General features: G+C 36.1%; 1 protein-coding gene across 2 annotated transcripts in view; it reads left to right on the top strand.

Moving 5' to 3' along the window:
* The window catches only part of LOC150074886 (myeloid leukemia factor 1-like), a 149590-nt gene that overhangs the window by 113261 nt on the left and 17422 nt on the right, over positions 1 to 18907 (top strand). For both annotated transcript variants that reach the window (XM_090389425.1, XM_090389424.1), the window contains exon 5: positions 13299 to 13455. In XM_090389425.1, coding sequence (XP_090245551.1) covers positions 13299 to 13455 — 157 coding nt within the window. The remainder of the gene's footprint in view (positions 1 to 13298; positions 13456 to 18907) is intronic.

Raw genomic sequence — 18907 nt, 5'->3', positions numbered from 1 at the left:
TTAATACTGAACTGAGTTCCCATCTCTGCAGCAACTCTTATCATAAAATTGAACTGATAGAGAAATTCTGTGCAGACAATGCTTTCCCTTAAAAATTCAATATGAAGTGATTATTTGGCATTACTGTTGTTATTTGGTTTTTAGGAGCATTAGCAACTAAGGCCATATTGCTCTGCGATGGTCATTCCCTGACCTTTTCGCATCCTCCGTATTAGGTGGTGACGGGCACGAACCCTGGTCTAATCAAGAAGCATGTGCTATGCACTGCTGCTCCTTCCCACCTGGCTACGGAGGCGCCATTTGGCATTACAAGACTCAACCAAGTGACATTGTATAGTGGTTTGATGTATAACATTCTAAAAAAATGTGGAAGAACTATGGATTTCCATAGTCTTGGGTTAGTGGAAAATTTCAATGGAGTGTTTGAAAGATAGAGAGAGGATGTGAAAAAATCAAAAAATACTATTTTGTGTTAACCAAAGTATTTTGCATATATCCATTTTTACTGGTGCCAACCAGTATTTTTGCACAAACCGATTCATGTTAAGTAAATAAATATAGAAATTTCTATTTTTAAAAATGGAAAATTTTATTTTAAGTGCTGGAATGGACCCTAAATGTTAAGTGGATTCCACTGTATTTTATTTTAGTCACAAGAGATAACTACAGTGAAATTGGGATGAGTCCCAAAGCTTGATTATTGGTGATTTATTTGTGCTAAGGTTACTCTTCATATACATTATTTTTGTTTTATTAGGAAATAGTAAGCTTGTATATCTCACAGGTTGCCAACTTGTTGGGTCTTGTGTTAGCACGTTTTTTCAGCTCTTGTCTGGAATTCATGGTGATCACAAACAAGTAATTTGCATGGAGACATTCTCGAACTCATTATTCAGACGGTCATCTAAAGCTATATTCCAGAGATGTGGATCCAGCATAGAGACTTTGGGGCACATTCTGGTTATGTGTATTCTCTATGTGATGGTATGTTGTTTTTACAGTAACCATTGTATTAGTGAAGTAACTTCTGATTATGCTATAGATTTGTTGGAAGCAGTTGTTGACTCTGAGGCACATGAGTATGCTCTGCCATCATCTGTCAAGAGCACCCAGGAAATCTGTGAGGACCCTATGCACCTGCTTTTGTGGAGTCCTTTGTGCCATAGAAAAAATTTCTTTAGCCAGGTCAAAATCACTTCAGTGGCTGTTCATCCGATCATAGCTATTCTGTGATATACAGCAGACTCTCGATTTACCAGAATCGGATTAACTGGGACACTTCAAGCAAATTGGGGGGGGGGGGGGTCATAAAATTCAAGTAATAACTAGAACCTGTAGCTTAAAAAGAAAAAAAAAAGTGACAAATGTTTAGTTTGTTTTAGTGCGTCGCATCGATTGTTGTGTTCTGTTGCACCTCAAAAAGACAAATTTTGTTTTGTTATTTATGTCAGGGATATAAATTTTTTTTATTTTTTTTATAGTAAATATATATTTTTTTTTTCTTTAGAAATCACAAAAATGATGGATAAACGCAAAAGAGTTGCGCTTTCAGTTAAACAAAGACTTGAAATTATTCAAAAGTTTGAAAACGGTGCATCCGTTAAATCTCTAATGAATCATTATAATGTTGTTGACCAAACCATATGCAACATTGTAAAAAATAAAGGGAAGCTATTAGATTTATTTTTATTAAAACTAAAGGCGGCACCCAGAACATAAGTTCAAATCCGCCTAACAACTCTCAACTGAGTATCTTTCATCTTTCATAAAATATATAAATTAATTTAAAAAAAAAAAACGCATAAAATTTACATTAGCAACTCATCCATATCTTAAACAATTGCGGCTATCAAGAACTCTAACATCAAAAACAGACTTAAACACTAAGTATTGTCTAGGTCTTCTTGGTGAAACGAATCTTATTGTCCAATTTCATCTTTAGGACTTGATTGATTTGAGGCAGAACTGGGTTCGCCCCCAGAATAAGCCTCTTCCTTCGAGCAAAAACTTCTTTTGCAAAGGCCTGGAGTGCTGCAAGGTTACTTGCTGTTTAAATTACCTGTTCCACTGTAGTTGAGGAGAATCCCTGGACGTTATTCCTCAGCTTTTCTCTGGATTCATTATATATAGCACAGTCGAAGAGTTCTCCTTTTTTATTAGATTTAAAATCGACATTGCGAAAAATAAAGGGAAGCATCGTATTGGATACGTAATTAGTGCGTGATAAGTTTTTTATCTATCGCCATATTTTTTACGTAGGTTGCTGAACATTTTTCGATACAATAAGTCCCTGACTTACGCAACTACGGATTTATGTAAAAAAAAATTTTTTCTTTTGGATTGTAAAATTTAAAACAAAAAAATAATAATAATAAGTAATCAATAACGATGATCATGGCACGCACAAGTGAGAAACTCAGTAACAAGGAAAAAAATAGGAAAGAAGGGAAGATTCTTACAATTTATTAATGTTTTTTTTTTTTATATGACTGAAGATTTCTGTGAAGACCAATTGAAGCTATAGGTATTAACGCAAGTACAGTAAGATAGTTTTTAATACCCATTTATAATTAGATGCACGAAGAGAAAAACCCCAATAACATGGAAAGTGCAAATTGTTTTTTGGTAATGACCTCCAGAAATGTGCTTTAGTAAAATGTGAGCTTGCGCAGGGTGATAATAGTGAGTTTTCGCCTTAACCTTGTGAAGTTCTTTTTAGAAAATTTAATTTTGACCGTTATCGTGGTGCCAACTAAGAGAATAATTACAGTGGTACTAGTAAATCTACCAAGAAATGGAAAGCAATTGATTTCAATCAGAAAATTAAACTAATAAGAATTTATGAAAATAGTCAAACGTTAACAAGTATCATGCTGAATTCAGATTCGATAATAATAATATAGTAGGAATATGTTATTAGTCTGCGCCTCCATAGCTAGGTGGGCAGGAGCAGTAGTGCATAGCACACACTTCTTGATTTGACCGGGGTACAAGCAGCCTGTGACCACCAAATACAGAGGATGTGGAAGGTCAGGAAGGGCATCCGGCCGTAAAAATTGCATGCCAAAACAATAAAAAAACCGCTGACCCCATATAATAATGGGAAAAGGCAAGGACAAAAAAAAAAGGGAATATGTTATTAGTCATTCCCAAGACATGCAAAACTCGACGAATTAAGAAGCTGCATCTTACGTTACTCTTTATTGAGTGATGTGAGACACAACTGTATGTCGAGGACTTCTGTATTTTTGGATTACCCGTGATTTGTTTTTACCATCTATCCCGGAAAATCGAGAGTCTACTGTATTTTTGCTATAATTCCACCCATTCTCATCAACAAACTGTTAGTTTAAGCAGTGCACTACTTTCGTAAATAGGCAGTACTACAATTTTCTGGCTGAAAGGTATATGGATTAAGAGAGAGAAGAGGGCAGCTAACTGATAACCTTAAACCATTTTTAGAATTTGTCCACTATAGTGTGACCACCTGATAAAGTATCCGCATTATCCTGGAACTTGAAAGCTGAATTGGTATGATGGCAAATGATGCAAGGAAACAAGATTATCCAGCATCAGCTAAGTAAAAAAGAAAAAGAAAGAAACCCTTTTCTAGATAGGGTGACCATGCCCTATTCATTTTCTTAATTGTATCAATTCTGGCTCCATTATCATCATCAGCCATTTTCAATCCACTGCAGGATGAAGGCCTCTCCAGCAACTTTCCAGTTCCTTCTATTTTGTGCAATGGCCATCCATTTACTACCCACAAACTCATGAATTTAATCTGTCCATCTCCATTGTCTTCCAGGTTTTCTCCTTGCTCCTCTTGGGTACCATTCTGTTATTTTCTTAGTCCATCTGTAATGTCTTCGAGCTGTGTCCTGCCCAAGACCATTTTAGTTTTGATAAGAATGTCCTTTACTTGAGTTTGCTGCCTAATCCATGTTTCTCTTCTTATCTAACAGTGTGATTCCCAATATAATTCGTTCCATAAGTCATGGTGCGGAGTATACATTGGTTCATTTTTTTACATTTCAGACAAATTGGGATATTGCTCCTCAGTATGTGACTATATTTCCTGAATGCTATCCATCCAAAATTTACTCTTCTCTTGACTTCTAGCCATTTATCATTATTACAGCTAATGACTTGTCCCAGATAAGTATATGACTCCACCTTTTCAATTACTGCTCCTTCAATCATTATACCCCTTACTGTGACATACTTGTTCATCATTACTTTTGTTTTAACCATATTCATCTTTAGTCCAAAATCCTTACTAACTCTGCATAACTGATTAAGATTTTCCTTGAATTCTTTGAGATCATGGCTTATGACCACGTTAACTGCAAATCGTAAATGGTTTAGGTACTCTCCATTCACATTGACTCCTTTCTGCGACCAGTATAATCTTCTGAAAGCTTCCTCAAGGGCAGCAGTAAACAGCTTCGGAGATATTGTCTCCTTGTCGAACTCCTTTCTCAATTTTAAATTTGATACTCTCTTTGTCTAGTCTAATAAAGGAGGTAGCATTCTCATATATTTTCTTCAAAATCATAATATATGGGGTATCTGTGCCTTCCAGTGTCTGAAACATTGCCTTATGCTGTATGGAGTCAAATGCCTTTTCATAATCCACAAATGCCAGGCATAATGGTGTTTATATTCATTTGCTTTCTCCAGTAGCTGTGACATTACGTGAAGGTGATCCATAGTTGAGAATCCTGTCCTGAAGCCAGCTTGCTCTTTCGGTTTCTGGCTCCAATTATGTATTTATTATTATCATCATTATTTATTTATTTTATATATATATATATATATATATATATATGTGTAATATGGAGGCACCTCCGTAGCCAGGTGGGAAGGAGCAGCAGTGCGTAACACAAGCTTCTTGATTAGACCGGAGTTCGAGCCCGTCACCACCAAATATGGAGGATGCAGAAAGGTCAGAGAATGACCACCGCATATCCCGGAGCAGTATGGCCTTAGTTGCTAATGCTCCTAAAAACCAAAATAACAACAACATGAGTAATATGGAAAGAAAGTTAATAAAATGTAACAAGCTGTAACTAATACTTATGAGCCAATGCAGTTGCTAGAGCAATTATGCATTACGACCATAATGTGTATAAAATATTTTTATAATATTGAAGATAATAATATAGAAGGTAATTCAAGCAGACAATACCAAGCTGGATTTAAAGAAACACAAGGGATATAAATACATTTTAAAAAATATACATACACACACACACACACACACAACACACACACACATGCGCGAAACTTATCGTTGTCTACCCACAAACTAGATGACTTCAACTGGGGCCAACCACCCAGCTGAAGACACAAAAACTACAAGGAGTTCTCTGTTTTTGTAATGATCAATATCTGCTAAGATATATAAAATATAAAAAATCCAGAGATTAAGTAATTTGAATCTAAACCAATTAAAGGTAGTTAAAATTTTTTGACTCAAATGGAAGATATTATAAATATAAGCACATATTGAGCATCATTAACCCGACAGAGAATGTAATTTAATAATTAAAATAAGAATAAATATATAGTAAATAATATAAAGCATATCTGCCGTATCTAGGACATAATGGAACAACTAGTCTATGAAATAATAATCCCTCTAGTGAGTATATATGTGGTGACCCCTATGTGATGGATATGGTAAAAATAAATATTTAATTAATTAATTAAAGTTAAGTTAACGCAAAGAGAAACATGCAGATAGCAAGAATAAAACTAATAGAGTAGGAATAATAGAACCTGAACTTCATAAAGGCAAAAATATAGTAGTACAAATAAGAAATAGTTTCTTATTTATACTACTATAATTTCTTTGAATTTTATACAAGATAATTTCTTTGAATGCTTCCCATTTTGAGTTTGCTGTTGGTAACATCATCAGTTGGTCCCACTGTATAGAATTTAAATACTGTCTCAGACCATCGTAGTCGCCTTTACGAAAGCAATAACCCTTCCCTTTACCCCTGATGGTAGTTACTTCCTTGAGTAAATCCCACTTCAGCACACTGTGATCACTGCCACCTAGTGGTTCCTGTACCTGCAGATTCTTAATGCATGAAGAATCACTACTGATAATCAAATCAAGAGTATTGCTCCCTCTAGTTGCTTCCTGAACTGAACATGTGATTCAGAAAACAATCATCCAATAAATCCACAAAAGCCTTGCTAGTGTGTGAGTGACCATCCCACAAATTCCAGTCAATATCTGGGAAATTAAAATCCCCCATTATAAGACTCTCTGATTTACTGGCCCACTCTATTTCCCTGTACAGTTTCTTATTATACTCATCAGAGTCATTAGGCCTATAGCACACTCCAACTCTCAATTTTGATCTCCCAATGCTTATGTCACACCAAACTGACTCGACACTGCACTGTCCAGCAATGTTTACTGGCTTCACTTCCTTGGATTTTGTGTTTCTTAACTAATAGCATAACCCCTCCTCCCTTCCTATCCTTTCTGTAGACGTTGTACTCCCCAAATTCCAGTTCTGCATTCCTTATATCTGTGTGACACCACGTCTCTGATATCCCAACAATATCTGCCTTTGATGCTTTGAACAATACCTCAAATTCATCAAATTTATTTACCAAACTCCTAGCATTGGTGTACACGCAAGTATACATGCACCTGTTCTTTTTCTTAGCTACCATAACACAACCCATGTGTTTACTTGTACCGCAATGACTCCCAGCAGTATCTGAAATATCCTGCATCTTGTTTTTCAGGGTTCTGCTCATTCCAATAGAAGCAGTGCCCCCCTTATATCCCTTTATACTTTCACCTCTGCCAGTGGCTACTGTTAATCTATTAGTCCTTGTATCCTCCCCAATCTAGCAGTTTTCCAACCCACCTAACCCTGCCTCGATAGCATCAGCAAACATTCTTGCACCCTTTCTATTTAAGTGTATCCCATCCCTGTAGAAGCAGTCTCTCCTGTTAACAAGTACAGACCAGGCTGAAAAAAATTCTACCCCTTGTGCCTTGCACAATCTTTCCAGGGCCAAATTGATCGACAAGGCTCTCATCAAATACTCCCTCCTATCATGTCTGGGCAGAATTGCAGACACTTTCAAATTCAGCCCTAATTCACGGCTTTTTTTCAACAGTGACCTGTACTTGTTAAGTAATTCCGCCGGTCTCCTACTCTTAATATCATTACTGCCAACTTGTACAACTATATCACCTTTTGTGCTCTTAAAAGATGATATCCGCTCTATAACATCATCAAACTTTGCCCCTGGCAGACATACCCTGGTCCTGTTCCACCTATCCTTTTTACAAAGCATGTTTCCCATTTCCCTGACAATAGAGTCACCAACAACTACTAGTTCCTTTGGGAACAGTGCATTCTGCCTTGGGGGTTGCCGCTGTGTTGCGTGATGCCCAAGTGCAAGCTCTGGCATTGGTGTGGGCAGCTCAGAGGTTGATGGCCCCTCACTTTTAATCCTTCGAGGGCATCCACCCTGTCCTTCAAGCTCTCATATAGGCCCATAACAACGCCGAGTTGTCGCCTGATTTCCTTACACTCCTTGCATCGTGCACATACAAAGCCATCCCCCATGGCAGTATCATGTACCGTACCCGACTGCTCCACAAACATCAAGCAAATAGTGCATTTTAAAAGGCTGTGATTCAGAGGGCAACTGCCCCCCCACCCAGTTCTGGTCTGAGTCATGATTTCAATAAAATTTCAATTACAGTACAAAATTAAAACCCTAAACTTGTATCCCAACACAGTTATAACGCTATATTTATGTTTCAGTATCGAGTGTTATCTACGAAATCCCTTTATATAACTTCCGTATCAAGTCAAGTATTAAATATTTATTTTTGCTAATTATTTATGTTACGTAACCTAAGTCGTTATATGTATATAGTTAAAAGTACACTTTAATTGACAATGAAGTTCAGCAAGATTAATAGATTTACCGATTAATTGACAATATTATATTATGTACTATACTATACTAAGCTTATGCTATCTAGTTCGAGATATTTTGTATCAAGTAACCATGGCGGCAATTTACGAACGGTAAATCTACGGACACTTAAGTATCGATTTACTTCCAAATCTCGCTGTCTCAATTCAGAATAAATTAAGGATCCTGACTAGCTACTTACAGAAAATAATTTGATATAACAGTTGGTTAATAAATTGGCTAAATATGGTTAAAAGAAAAAACCTCTCGTTCAACGGAGCTTCAACTTATAACATGTGGATTTGATACCCTTACCGATACTAAGTAATACCTACAAAATCTTTATCTAAGTTAAACTTTAAACTAAGTATCGTAACTAGGAATATAAAGCTACTCTAGAAAATAAGTTAATATGCCAATTTAAGCTAATAAAACAAAAAAAAAAAAAAATCAGAAAAAACTTCTCTGTTCCAGGAACGGCAATAAGCAACGTCAGCACAGGCTATGCTCGTTCTCGAGAGTTCTCTCAATGCACCAGGACATCCAAGCAAAGAGAGCTTACAAGACTTGAACAATCATATAAAAAATTTTTGCATGCCTCCAAATGTGTCATCTCAGATCCAACTAATTGGACTGGGATTAAATGTGTTATTGCCACATTTAAAGTTTACTACATAAGGAATATCTTTTCCCAAACTATTAAAGCCATCAACACTGGTGAAAATGTACCAAGCACAAAGGAGTTTTGGAAATCCTATATTTCAAGCGCATGGGATGAAGTGACTCAGAAAACCATGAATAGAGTGTGGAGGAAAGTTTGGAAGGATTGCATAAAGGATTCATTTATGCAATTAGATGATGATGACGACGAAGAAGTACAAGAGATGGTCGACAGCGACAGGGATGGCCTCTAATGAAGAACTCGTGGGAATGACAAAAGACCACGCGTGTGCAATTAAGGGAGAATATGATCAAGATCCTGCAGATGTAGAACTGATAAAGTCACTGACTGCAAAAGGACTTAGTAAAGCTTTTAAACACTTTGAAAAAATGTGTGATTATTTGCTGGAGAACAAACCTTACATGGAGCGAAGTTCCAAGATAATAAGGAAATTAAAGAAAGAAACGAATCCCTACATGATTTTGTATGAGAAGGGATTCGTTACCAAAGTTACGAAAACTCGACAGCCCAGCCATCAGATTAATGAATTCATGATTTTAACTAGCATTTTAAGTTAAATTTTGATATGTAATTTAGTTAGTTGCCACATAATTATATACTTATGTAATATAGAATATTTTATATGTATAAATTTTTGAATATTAAATATTTTGACTGAAATTAATGGTTTGTTAATTCTAATCATTAATAAACATTAATGTTTATTAATGATTGGAAAATATCCTATGGCATAGACCGCAACTCACAAATACGTATGTTACCTTATGGGAATATGGCACTCGTTTAGTGCTGATTCGCTTAGCGATCTGTTTTTTCCAGAACAAATTATTAGTGTTATTTCCTTAATTATCATAAATCCATTGTATCTTGTCTTCCAGCTGAAATTATTTTTATCAAGAATTATTACTATTTGTTAATGTGCCTGAATTCTCATAGAAATACCTTTTTCAAATTGTAATGGTTTTATGTATTAGTGTTCTAATTATATTTGACTTAATTACGTACATTTTTGTAAATAATGTAAATATATGTTTCTGGAGGAATTAGTGTGCAGTGTCTTAAAATAAATGTAAAATTCTATACAGTTAGAAATGAACAAAGAAACATAGCTGGAATAATTAGTGTCCTGATAGAAGAGACTTGCTTAACCAATGGCAGGGGCTAAATGGTCAAATGAAAATAGCGATGATTAAACAAAATTTTTTATTGACAAGCATAATAAAGCTGTAAATATATTCATGGATATGCCTTTGTCATGGGAAACCCTTATGTAAATGTACTTGTGATGAATGACACATCTGGTGAGTATGGGCTTGGCATACCAAGGGTCCTGAGCTGGATATCATCATTCTTCTCTTTCTTGGTGATTCTCTCTCTCTCTCTCTCTCTCTCTCTCTCTCACTCACTCACTCACTCACTCACTCACTCACTCACTCACAGGGTAATTCAGATTTTTTTTTTTTTTTTTTGGTGCAGCATAAGCCTCAGGCTTCCTTGCACCATATAGCTAATAATAATAATAATAATCCTTTGTAAAGTATCCTCTGTGCAGCTTGATAGGCACAACACATTTTTGTTTGCCATTCATTTGGAGAGACCGGGGTTCAATTCCCATTGATGACTGGAGGAATTCCTAAAATCCTCTTCAATTGAGGCTGTAGTTGGCCGATCTCAGATGGAAGGGAAGGGAAGGGTCTTGCTCCATGAATTATTTTGGGTTTTTTTTCAGCCCACACAACAGGCAAATCAACCTACTAACATATATTTCTATAGACAAAATATCAGGATATATATATTCTTGGAGGCCATTAAAATAATATCCTTTGTAAAGTGGGATCTTCCTTTTCAGAAGTTAAGGACATGCTACCATTTGGCAGAAATGGCAATTGGACTAAATAAACCTTAAGGGTTTAATGTTTGTTTGATATGGTTTGAACTTTTGCTCTGATTATAGACAAATGTTCAGAACTAGATCTTTGAATGAAAAGATGCATATAGAATACCACTTCAGCATCAGTAGCATATGGAATATCGAAATATGAAAAATGATTTGTAAATTATTTTCAGAAGCTTGCTTTCAGATGAATGGATATAGATTTTCTGCTAGACATTGATTATCTAAGAGGAATAACACCCATGGATATTACACTTCATAATTATTGTAATTTTGGTGATATTGTAATTAATATCTATCTGCTTTGCCTTCACCTGGGTTCTCTACCTTCGCCTCAAAAAACTAACCATTGTCTGGTTCATTTTTCTTTTCAACGTAGTTATCGTTATCTTGCCAATTCTCTTTTTCTCTGTATGTTCCTGGCTTTCGTTACTTGAGTCATTCTGTACAATTATTTCCCTTAGGCTGCTCTCTATGGAGGGTTGTTTCTGTTCTCTTCTCGTTGAATGTTACTGTATATTTTCCCTGGTATGATTTTCATTGTTCTGAATCTGTACACTAGTCCCAGTGGGTCTTGATTCCCTGAAGTACTGCATCCTCTGAGTTTTTTGCTTTTCATCTTCATTTGAGCTTGGTGTATTTCCCTAGTTTTAGAGTAGATGTGTTTTATCAGGTTCTATTTGGGGCCGGGGTTGGCACTGTCTTCTTCTTTGGCCACTTCTGGTTCTTCTTACTTCATTCCTTAGTGCAGATATTTCTAGTCGTATAGGATAAGTTTGAATTAAAACCTATAATATTAACAGCCCAGCTATGTGTTTTTTTTTCTTTTTTGTGGACTGGCAGTAGACCCTGTGCAGTCTCCTGCACACAGCCTGCTATATGATTCATTATAATTTGATAAGTTTCTTGTCTGAGAATTCCTGCTTGATTGTCTCATCAAATATTCCCCATTTAATTGTCCTAATTGCAAATTGGCTCATTTGATTTATTGTGACTGTACTTAATGTCGACTGAGATGGTTATTGCACTGTGGTCCCTGATGGACCATTCCTTGTAATACTCACAGTTTTGAATTTTCCAATTCAGCAGAAGTGGGGGGGGGGTATTACAATCAGTGAAGGGTATCTGACTCTCCATTAACTGTGAATGTCTCTTTTTTTTTTTTTCTTCTTTTTTTTTTATGAGAACCCCAAACACGAAAGGTATCAAAACCTATAGTACTTAGTACTGTGCATGGGTTGAAGGAGAAGTATGGGGAGAGGAGGATGCTAGTTCCCGAAATTGACTGGTTTGTCTACCACAAAGAACAGGACTGATCGTTTAAAGGAAAATTATATATAGAGGTCTTGAGGAGAGAGAGATGCATGAAATAGCCCCTAGTTTGTAATTCCTTCCCACAAGCGAGCCCGCGTCTGACTTTGAACTGTGTTCTTTTAGTTATACTCAACTGAATATTCAAGTAACATACAATATTCTCATTGAAGTTTCCCTGACTTTCAAAAACTAATACCTACAAGTAAAAGAATTATACTCAGTAGTACTAGCAGAATTAAACAAGAACAATAGGCTGTTTCAGTGGTTATGTTAGCATGTTTGGAACACAGGACCAAAAAGAACAGAAATAAATTGAGTATATTCTTGAATTCCTTATGTACAATTCAGTCTTTTTCATTATTGAGAAAGTATGTAGATCTTTTTTTCCAATGAAGTTAGATTACATTTGTTAAAGAAACATACCTTTCTTGTTCTAACATGATGCTTTGGAAAGATCATCTCTTTAATTTTTTCTATTAAACTGTATAATCATCCAGTTTGAAGCATTTGTTTTACTTTTCTCTCACAGTGTTTACTTGTTTTACTTTTCTCTCACAGCATTTACTTGTTTTGCTTGACCAGTATAATAATATAACTATTTTTTCATTAATATGAATGCTTTTTATAGGTCATTAAACCTAGACTAATTCTGTAAAACCTTTGTGTATTTCAGATTTTCAGTTCATTATGCATAATACCACCTGATATATGCAATTGACAGTTTTGTTTTAAATAAAACCAACTCCAAGCTTTATTTAACAACATTATAATATATAAATAAGTCATCAATATCGTATCTTATATAACAAATACCATGCAGAATCATACCACAGTGCAAGCAGTACAATCTCTAAAGCCAAAACTATTGGGCCAGTGTTCTCATTACACATGTTAGGATTCTGTATGAGATGTTTGTATGGTAATGAATTGGAGTGTGTTGACCTTTTCCCAAACCCTGCAAGATCTGCTCTTCTAGAGATGAAGGGTTTATTACCATAAGGCCTTATCATCAGCCTTTCAAAAAGCATGAGAGCTTTTTTTTTTTATAGTTGTTTGGCTGTTCGTCATGATACTTATTAAATTCCTGAATTATGCAGGATTCTGTTTTATGTAGATGTCTTCAATATTACAAATAATGTAATACTCTATCATAAAACATTGACACAATTCTATTAAATACATTTGTTCTAAGTATCTTGGATTATATGTTGCAGTTTTTAACTTTTAAACACCAGTGTGTGAATAGTTCCTGTTGCATAAGTGCATTCTAATTTATCCTTACCATTGTTAATTTCTGGGTTTGTGATTGTAATTATAATAGTTATATTTTTCATTATTATTAGATTATTGGTGGAAAGGAGTAAAATGGACTTTTCTAAACAGGTAAAAAAAATGTCATGCATGTTTAACATAATTTTATTTATTCCTTTTTATGTTAAGAGGAGGCTGAAACCTTTAATAGAGAATGGCAGCATAGGGCTCAGTCTTATACACCTCGTACTTGGCAACCAGCATTAGATAATGTGTCTTCCAGATGGCGAGACAGAAGTCCAACTTCTCGTGGGAGAGAACCTTTGGCTATTACTGCAGGACCCAGGTATGGAAAAAACTTGTTAATGTCTAATTATTATTTTTGTCTTAGAAATCACGGACCCATTATGTATTTCTGTACACAGGTGAACCAAAAGTTAAACATTCCTTATAAATGAAGATTAAATTTATTATTAGACGTATATAAACATCCTTAACCTTATACATATGTAAATGTTCGTAAGTTCTAAAAAATATAAAACTGGAAATATGCACTGCAACTGATCAGTAGTGCCATCTTTGGAGTTACACAGACAACAGAATCTTGTACTTAAACAAACTCCCCTTTAACAAGGTGTTAAATTTGCTGATAATGTTGCAGTGTTTTAAGTTATGTGCCAACTGGCATGTCACTTAAAATATCTAAAAGATTGATTACACTGATCTTTTCTTTTTTACATAAAAGTAGAATCCTTCTTAATAATAATTAAGACAGTTCTCACTATACCATACAAAATATTAATAATATTGTTTAATTAATTCAATGTCAGCAAGGTTGCAGTGCTTGTTGTATTAGACAGAATTGTAAAAAGCACTTCATCTAGCTTCAGGTCCACCACTATTCTAGTATAATATCACCAAGCTTTAATAGTAACTCCTCACAAATTAAATCGACTTGCTTTTATGCCACTTCACGCTCACTACAAGTAAATTAAGCACAGGTTGTAATAGGCACCTCCGTAGCCAGGTGGGAAGGAGCAGCAGTGCGTAGCACACGCTTCTTGATTAGACCAGGGTTCAAGTCCGTCACCACCAAATATGGGGGATGCGGAAAGGTCAGGGAATGACCACCGCATATCCCGGAGCAATTATGGCCTTAGTTGCTAATGCTCCTAAAAACCAAATAACAACAACAACAGGTTGTAATAAGATTAAATTCAAACCACAGATCATTAGTCTGAAACTTTTGCCATCACATAGTTCTAACAATGTTTTTGCTGAACTTGATGAAATGATAAAGGCGGGGGAGACTTGAAAATTATAATTTAATTTTGTTTTAATTCAAGTTTATCAAACCATGTGGATTTTAGAAGTGTCTCAGTTTATAGGAACATTTGCTATTCTGCTTAGTTAAATATACTTGCATGAACACCAATGCTAGAAGTATAGTAAGTAAATTTGAAGTGCTGATCAAGACATAAAAGGAGATATTGTTGGAATATCGGAGACATGGTGTCACACAGATATAAGAAGTGCAGAATTGGAATTTGGGGAGTACAATATGTACAGAAAGGATAGACAAGATACGAAGGGAGAAGGGTTATGCTGTTAGTTATGAAACACACAAAATCTAAGCAGTGTATCGAATTCACATTGGTGGACAGTGCAATGTTGAATCAGTTTGGTGTGACATAACCACCGGGAAAGGAAAAATGAGAGTAGGAGTGTGTTATAGGCCTAATGATGAATACAATGATTTTAACTTTAACTTTCCAGATATTGACTGGAACTTGTTGGTTTGTCACTCAACACTAGCAAGAATTTTGTGGATTTATTGAATGATTGTTTTCAATGGGTAACCAGAGGGAGTAATACTCTTGATCTGATGATCAAGAGTATTACTCCCTCTCTGTTGCCCATGTTTATTCATGCATTAAGAATTTGCAGATAAAGGAACCACTAGGTGACAGTGATCACAGTGTATTGATGTGCGATTTACTTAAAGATGTTACTACCATCAAGAGTAAAGGGAAGCATTTTTGCTTTTGTTTGTGTGTTTGTTTTGATTTTTAGGAGCATTAGCAACTGAGGCCATATTGCTCCGGGGATATGCGGTGGTCATTCCCTGACCTTTCCGCATCCTCCGTATTCGGTGGTCACGGGCTCGAACCCCAGTCTAATCAAGAAGCGTGTGCTACAAGAAGCGAAGCACTGCTGCTCCTGCCCACCTGACTACGGAGGCGCCTTTTGCTTTTGTAAACGTGACTACAGTGGTCTCAGACAGTTTTTAAATTCTATACAGTGGGATCAACTGATGATGTTAAAAATATTAAATGGGAATTAATTCTAAATGGGAAGCCTTCAAGAAATTAATCTTGGAATCTACTAGGCTATTCATACCAACTAAGAAATACTGTTCAAGATTTAGACCCAAATAGATTTCAGATGAACTAATGAGAGAGAGAGAGAGAAGAAGAATGCATGGGATACATCAATTATCAGGCGACACAGAAGCCTATGGTAGATATAAGCTAGTTTGTAATTGTCACAAAGAAGATTAGGCAAGCAAAGACAGATTACAAGAAATCCTTGGCAAAAGATGCAAAGAAAAACAACAGACATTTACTTATATAAACTTTAGAAGGAAGGGGGATGAATCAGATTGGTCTCCTTGACATCAGTGGTTCGATTGTTGATGAAGCTGGTATGGTAGCTAACAAACTGAATAAGTATTTTGCATCTACATTCACACATAAGCAATTTTGTAAGGAAGGGGAGGACAGAAGTTTACTTAATTCTAACCGGGAGCTAAATGATTTTATAACAGTGAGAAAAGTGGAGGAGAAATTGTTGAAATTAAACATAAAAAAAGCACCTGGGATGGATGGAATCTATCCAGTTATATTGAAGGAGGCAGCGAGGGAAGTAAGCAAACCGTTAGCCATAATTATGAGAGCATCCTTAGATTCAAGGGAGGTCCCCATGGGCTGGAGATGTGAAAATGTATTCCCAGTTCACAAAGGGTGACAGATAATTACAAACCTTTTAGTCTTACTTCTGTTCCAGGGAAAATAATGGAGTCACTGGTTAAGGAAGCGATACAGGACCATCTAGACAAGACTACAGTTATAGTTAAGACATGGTATGGGTTTGTTAAGGGGAAGTCTTGTCTGAAAACTTTGATTGGATGCTATGGTGTGGTCACAATGGAACTGGATGCAAAGAATAATTTTTATACCATATACTTGGATTTTAGGAGAGATTTTGATAATGTGGCACATGTAAGACTACTGTACAAATTGGAGCAGTATGGCATTAAGGACAAGTTGCTACAATAGATAAAAAGATGGTTGAGTGGGAGAAGACAGAGTGGTTATCAATGGACACTGCTCTTCTTGGACTAATTTTATTAGTGGAGTCCCCCAGGGTTCGATGTTGGGCCCATTGTTGATTTTGGTATGTATCAATGATATTGATGAAGGAATATCAGGGTTAATGATGAAGTTTCCAGATGACAGTACGCTACTGCAACAATAAAAGTTGAGCAGATCGGCTGAGAGGTGGCAGCTGAAGTTTAACATTGACAAATGTAAAATACTGCATATGGGCAGCAGTAACCAAGAGAAATGTACCAACTGTGTAGTACTAAATTCAGGAAAGTGGAGAATGAAAAAGACCTGTGGGTAATTGTGCAGTCAGATATGGTCTCTGAACAGTGCAGACGGGCTGCAGAGTAGGCCATGGAGTCTTGTCAATGATATATAGGAATTTTGCTAGCGAGATAACGAGGTGATTATCCCTTTGTATAAGGTAATGGTCAGGCCACACCTTGAGTACTGCATACAGGTCTGGAGGCCTCATTTTAGGAAGGATTTAGAGTTTCTAGAACAATAGAAAGAAGGGCAACAAGATTTGTGAGAAGAACAAAGGGGGATGCTCTTAGCAAGAAAGGCTTAAGTTCTGCAAGTTGCAGTTTCTGGAGACTAGGCACCTGCAAAGTGATCTGATTGAGGTGTATGATGCCTTGAATGGTTTGATGCTGATGGGAATATTCTGCTTGCTCAGATTGCGAATCTGAGGGTGCATAGATTCAAATTTGAGGAAAGACGGTTGTAGAATAGATGTGCTGAAGTTTGCCTTTAGCCAATGAGTAGTTGGCTAAAGCCAACTACTCCTGCCACCCTCTGCAGTTTACACTCACAAGCCTTGATTCCCTTAGGGGCATGTTTCTGGCCAACTGCCTCAAAATCTACAATAAACTGGGCATCAATCCTGATATTATTATTATTATTATTACTAGCCATATAGTGCAAGAAAGCCTGAGGCTTATGCTGCACTAGCTAAAAAAAAATTTCCAGGTTACCCTGAGAAAGAGAGAGAGACAAAGAGTCAGAAGTGGGAGGGAATCACCAAGAAGGAGAAGAATGATGATATTCAGCTCAGGACCCTGGGTGTGCCAAGCCCATACTCACCAGATGTGAGCCCCTGCAGTAACTGCTTCCTTGAAGGCTAAGATAATGCTTTGAACAGCCTCCAAAATACTGAATTTTGTCTTACTGATGTCCCTCAATATCAGGCTATCAACTTCCTTTTTGATCTCCTCTGGCTTAAAATCTCACTGTCCTATTCTGTCTAATTCATCTGTTGCCTCTATTAATCTCCCAACTCCGCCAATCACTTGGAACTCTTTGGCTTCCTTTCTTTGAAATCCGACTTTCTCCAGTCCAACTTGCCTAACAGTGAGGAAATTTTCCGTGGTGATTTTAATGTTCACAATTCCAGGTAAAAATGCTGAGGGTTTGGCAATTACTATTGACTTCAGACAAATTATTCATTTACCCACTAGAATGACCATACAGCCAACACTCAATCTTTTTCTCATTACAGATGCTTATCTATATATTATAAGTTTACTTTTATAAAACTAAATAAATATTATCTACATTGCACAAGATACTGAAATGATATGATCTGTCAAGGACAAGCTCTACAGAAAGGAATGCCTCAAGAACTGTTACCAAGTATTAAACCTGTGACGATTGCCTACCCCTGGACTTTTTGCCTGCTGCATTTTTTTTTTTTTTTCATATTTTTATTTATTTATTTTTTTTAAATCCTGTTGTTTATTACTATAAACTTTGTTTTATTTGAAACATATGTAAGTTTAATTATGTAAATATCTCGGGTCAAGCGCATGTACCCTTGTGCATTGTACATGTGGTTCTTTGCACCTCAGTATGTAAATCTCTCACCTTCCCTGGCACACTGCCGTCATGGGGTGACCCACAGTTTCTTGTGGTAAATAAACAGATAATAATAATAATAGTTGATTGCTGGAACAGACTTCCATCTGTTATGGAAGTTGATAACTTAAATAAATTTAAGGCTCAACTAGACAAATATTTGGAGTTACTGGCTGGGTGAAGAGTGGGGGGGGGTTGTTGATGCTGTATAAGCTTGCTTTCTTGCATTGTGTGTGCCTGAACTAATGCTAATTATTGCTCTAATTTAATAGAACAGTTTATTGAAGTTATACTTACAAAGAATACAATTCATTTTACTTTCAAACATTGTATGTATAGTTATAAAGTATTATCAAATGGCCAGTTTATTAGGTATGCTATCCTAATAGTGAATAACACCTCTTTTTATCCCTCAAAAAAAACTTAGCTTATCAGGGCATAAACTCCTTGAAGTGCCAAGATGCTAGCCTTTGCAGACTCTACAATATCCTGCACTTGCCTGAGATTGGATGGTGGCAGGTCACTTCATCCAATTCATTCTGCCTTATCTCACAG

The sequence above is a fragment of the Mastigoproctus giganteus genome, unplaced genomic scaffold (assembly GCF_048544385.1).
Source record: "Mastigoproctus giganteus isolate SK-2022 unplaced genomic scaffold, ASM4854438v1 scaffold_16, whole genome shotgun sequence".
Lineage (NCBI taxonomy): Eukaryota > Metazoa > Arthropoda > Arachnida > Uropygi > Thelyphonidae > Mastigoproctus > Mastigoproctus giganteus.
Note: the sequence above shows the minus strand (reverse complement) of the source record. Positions and strands in the feature narration are given on the sequence as shown.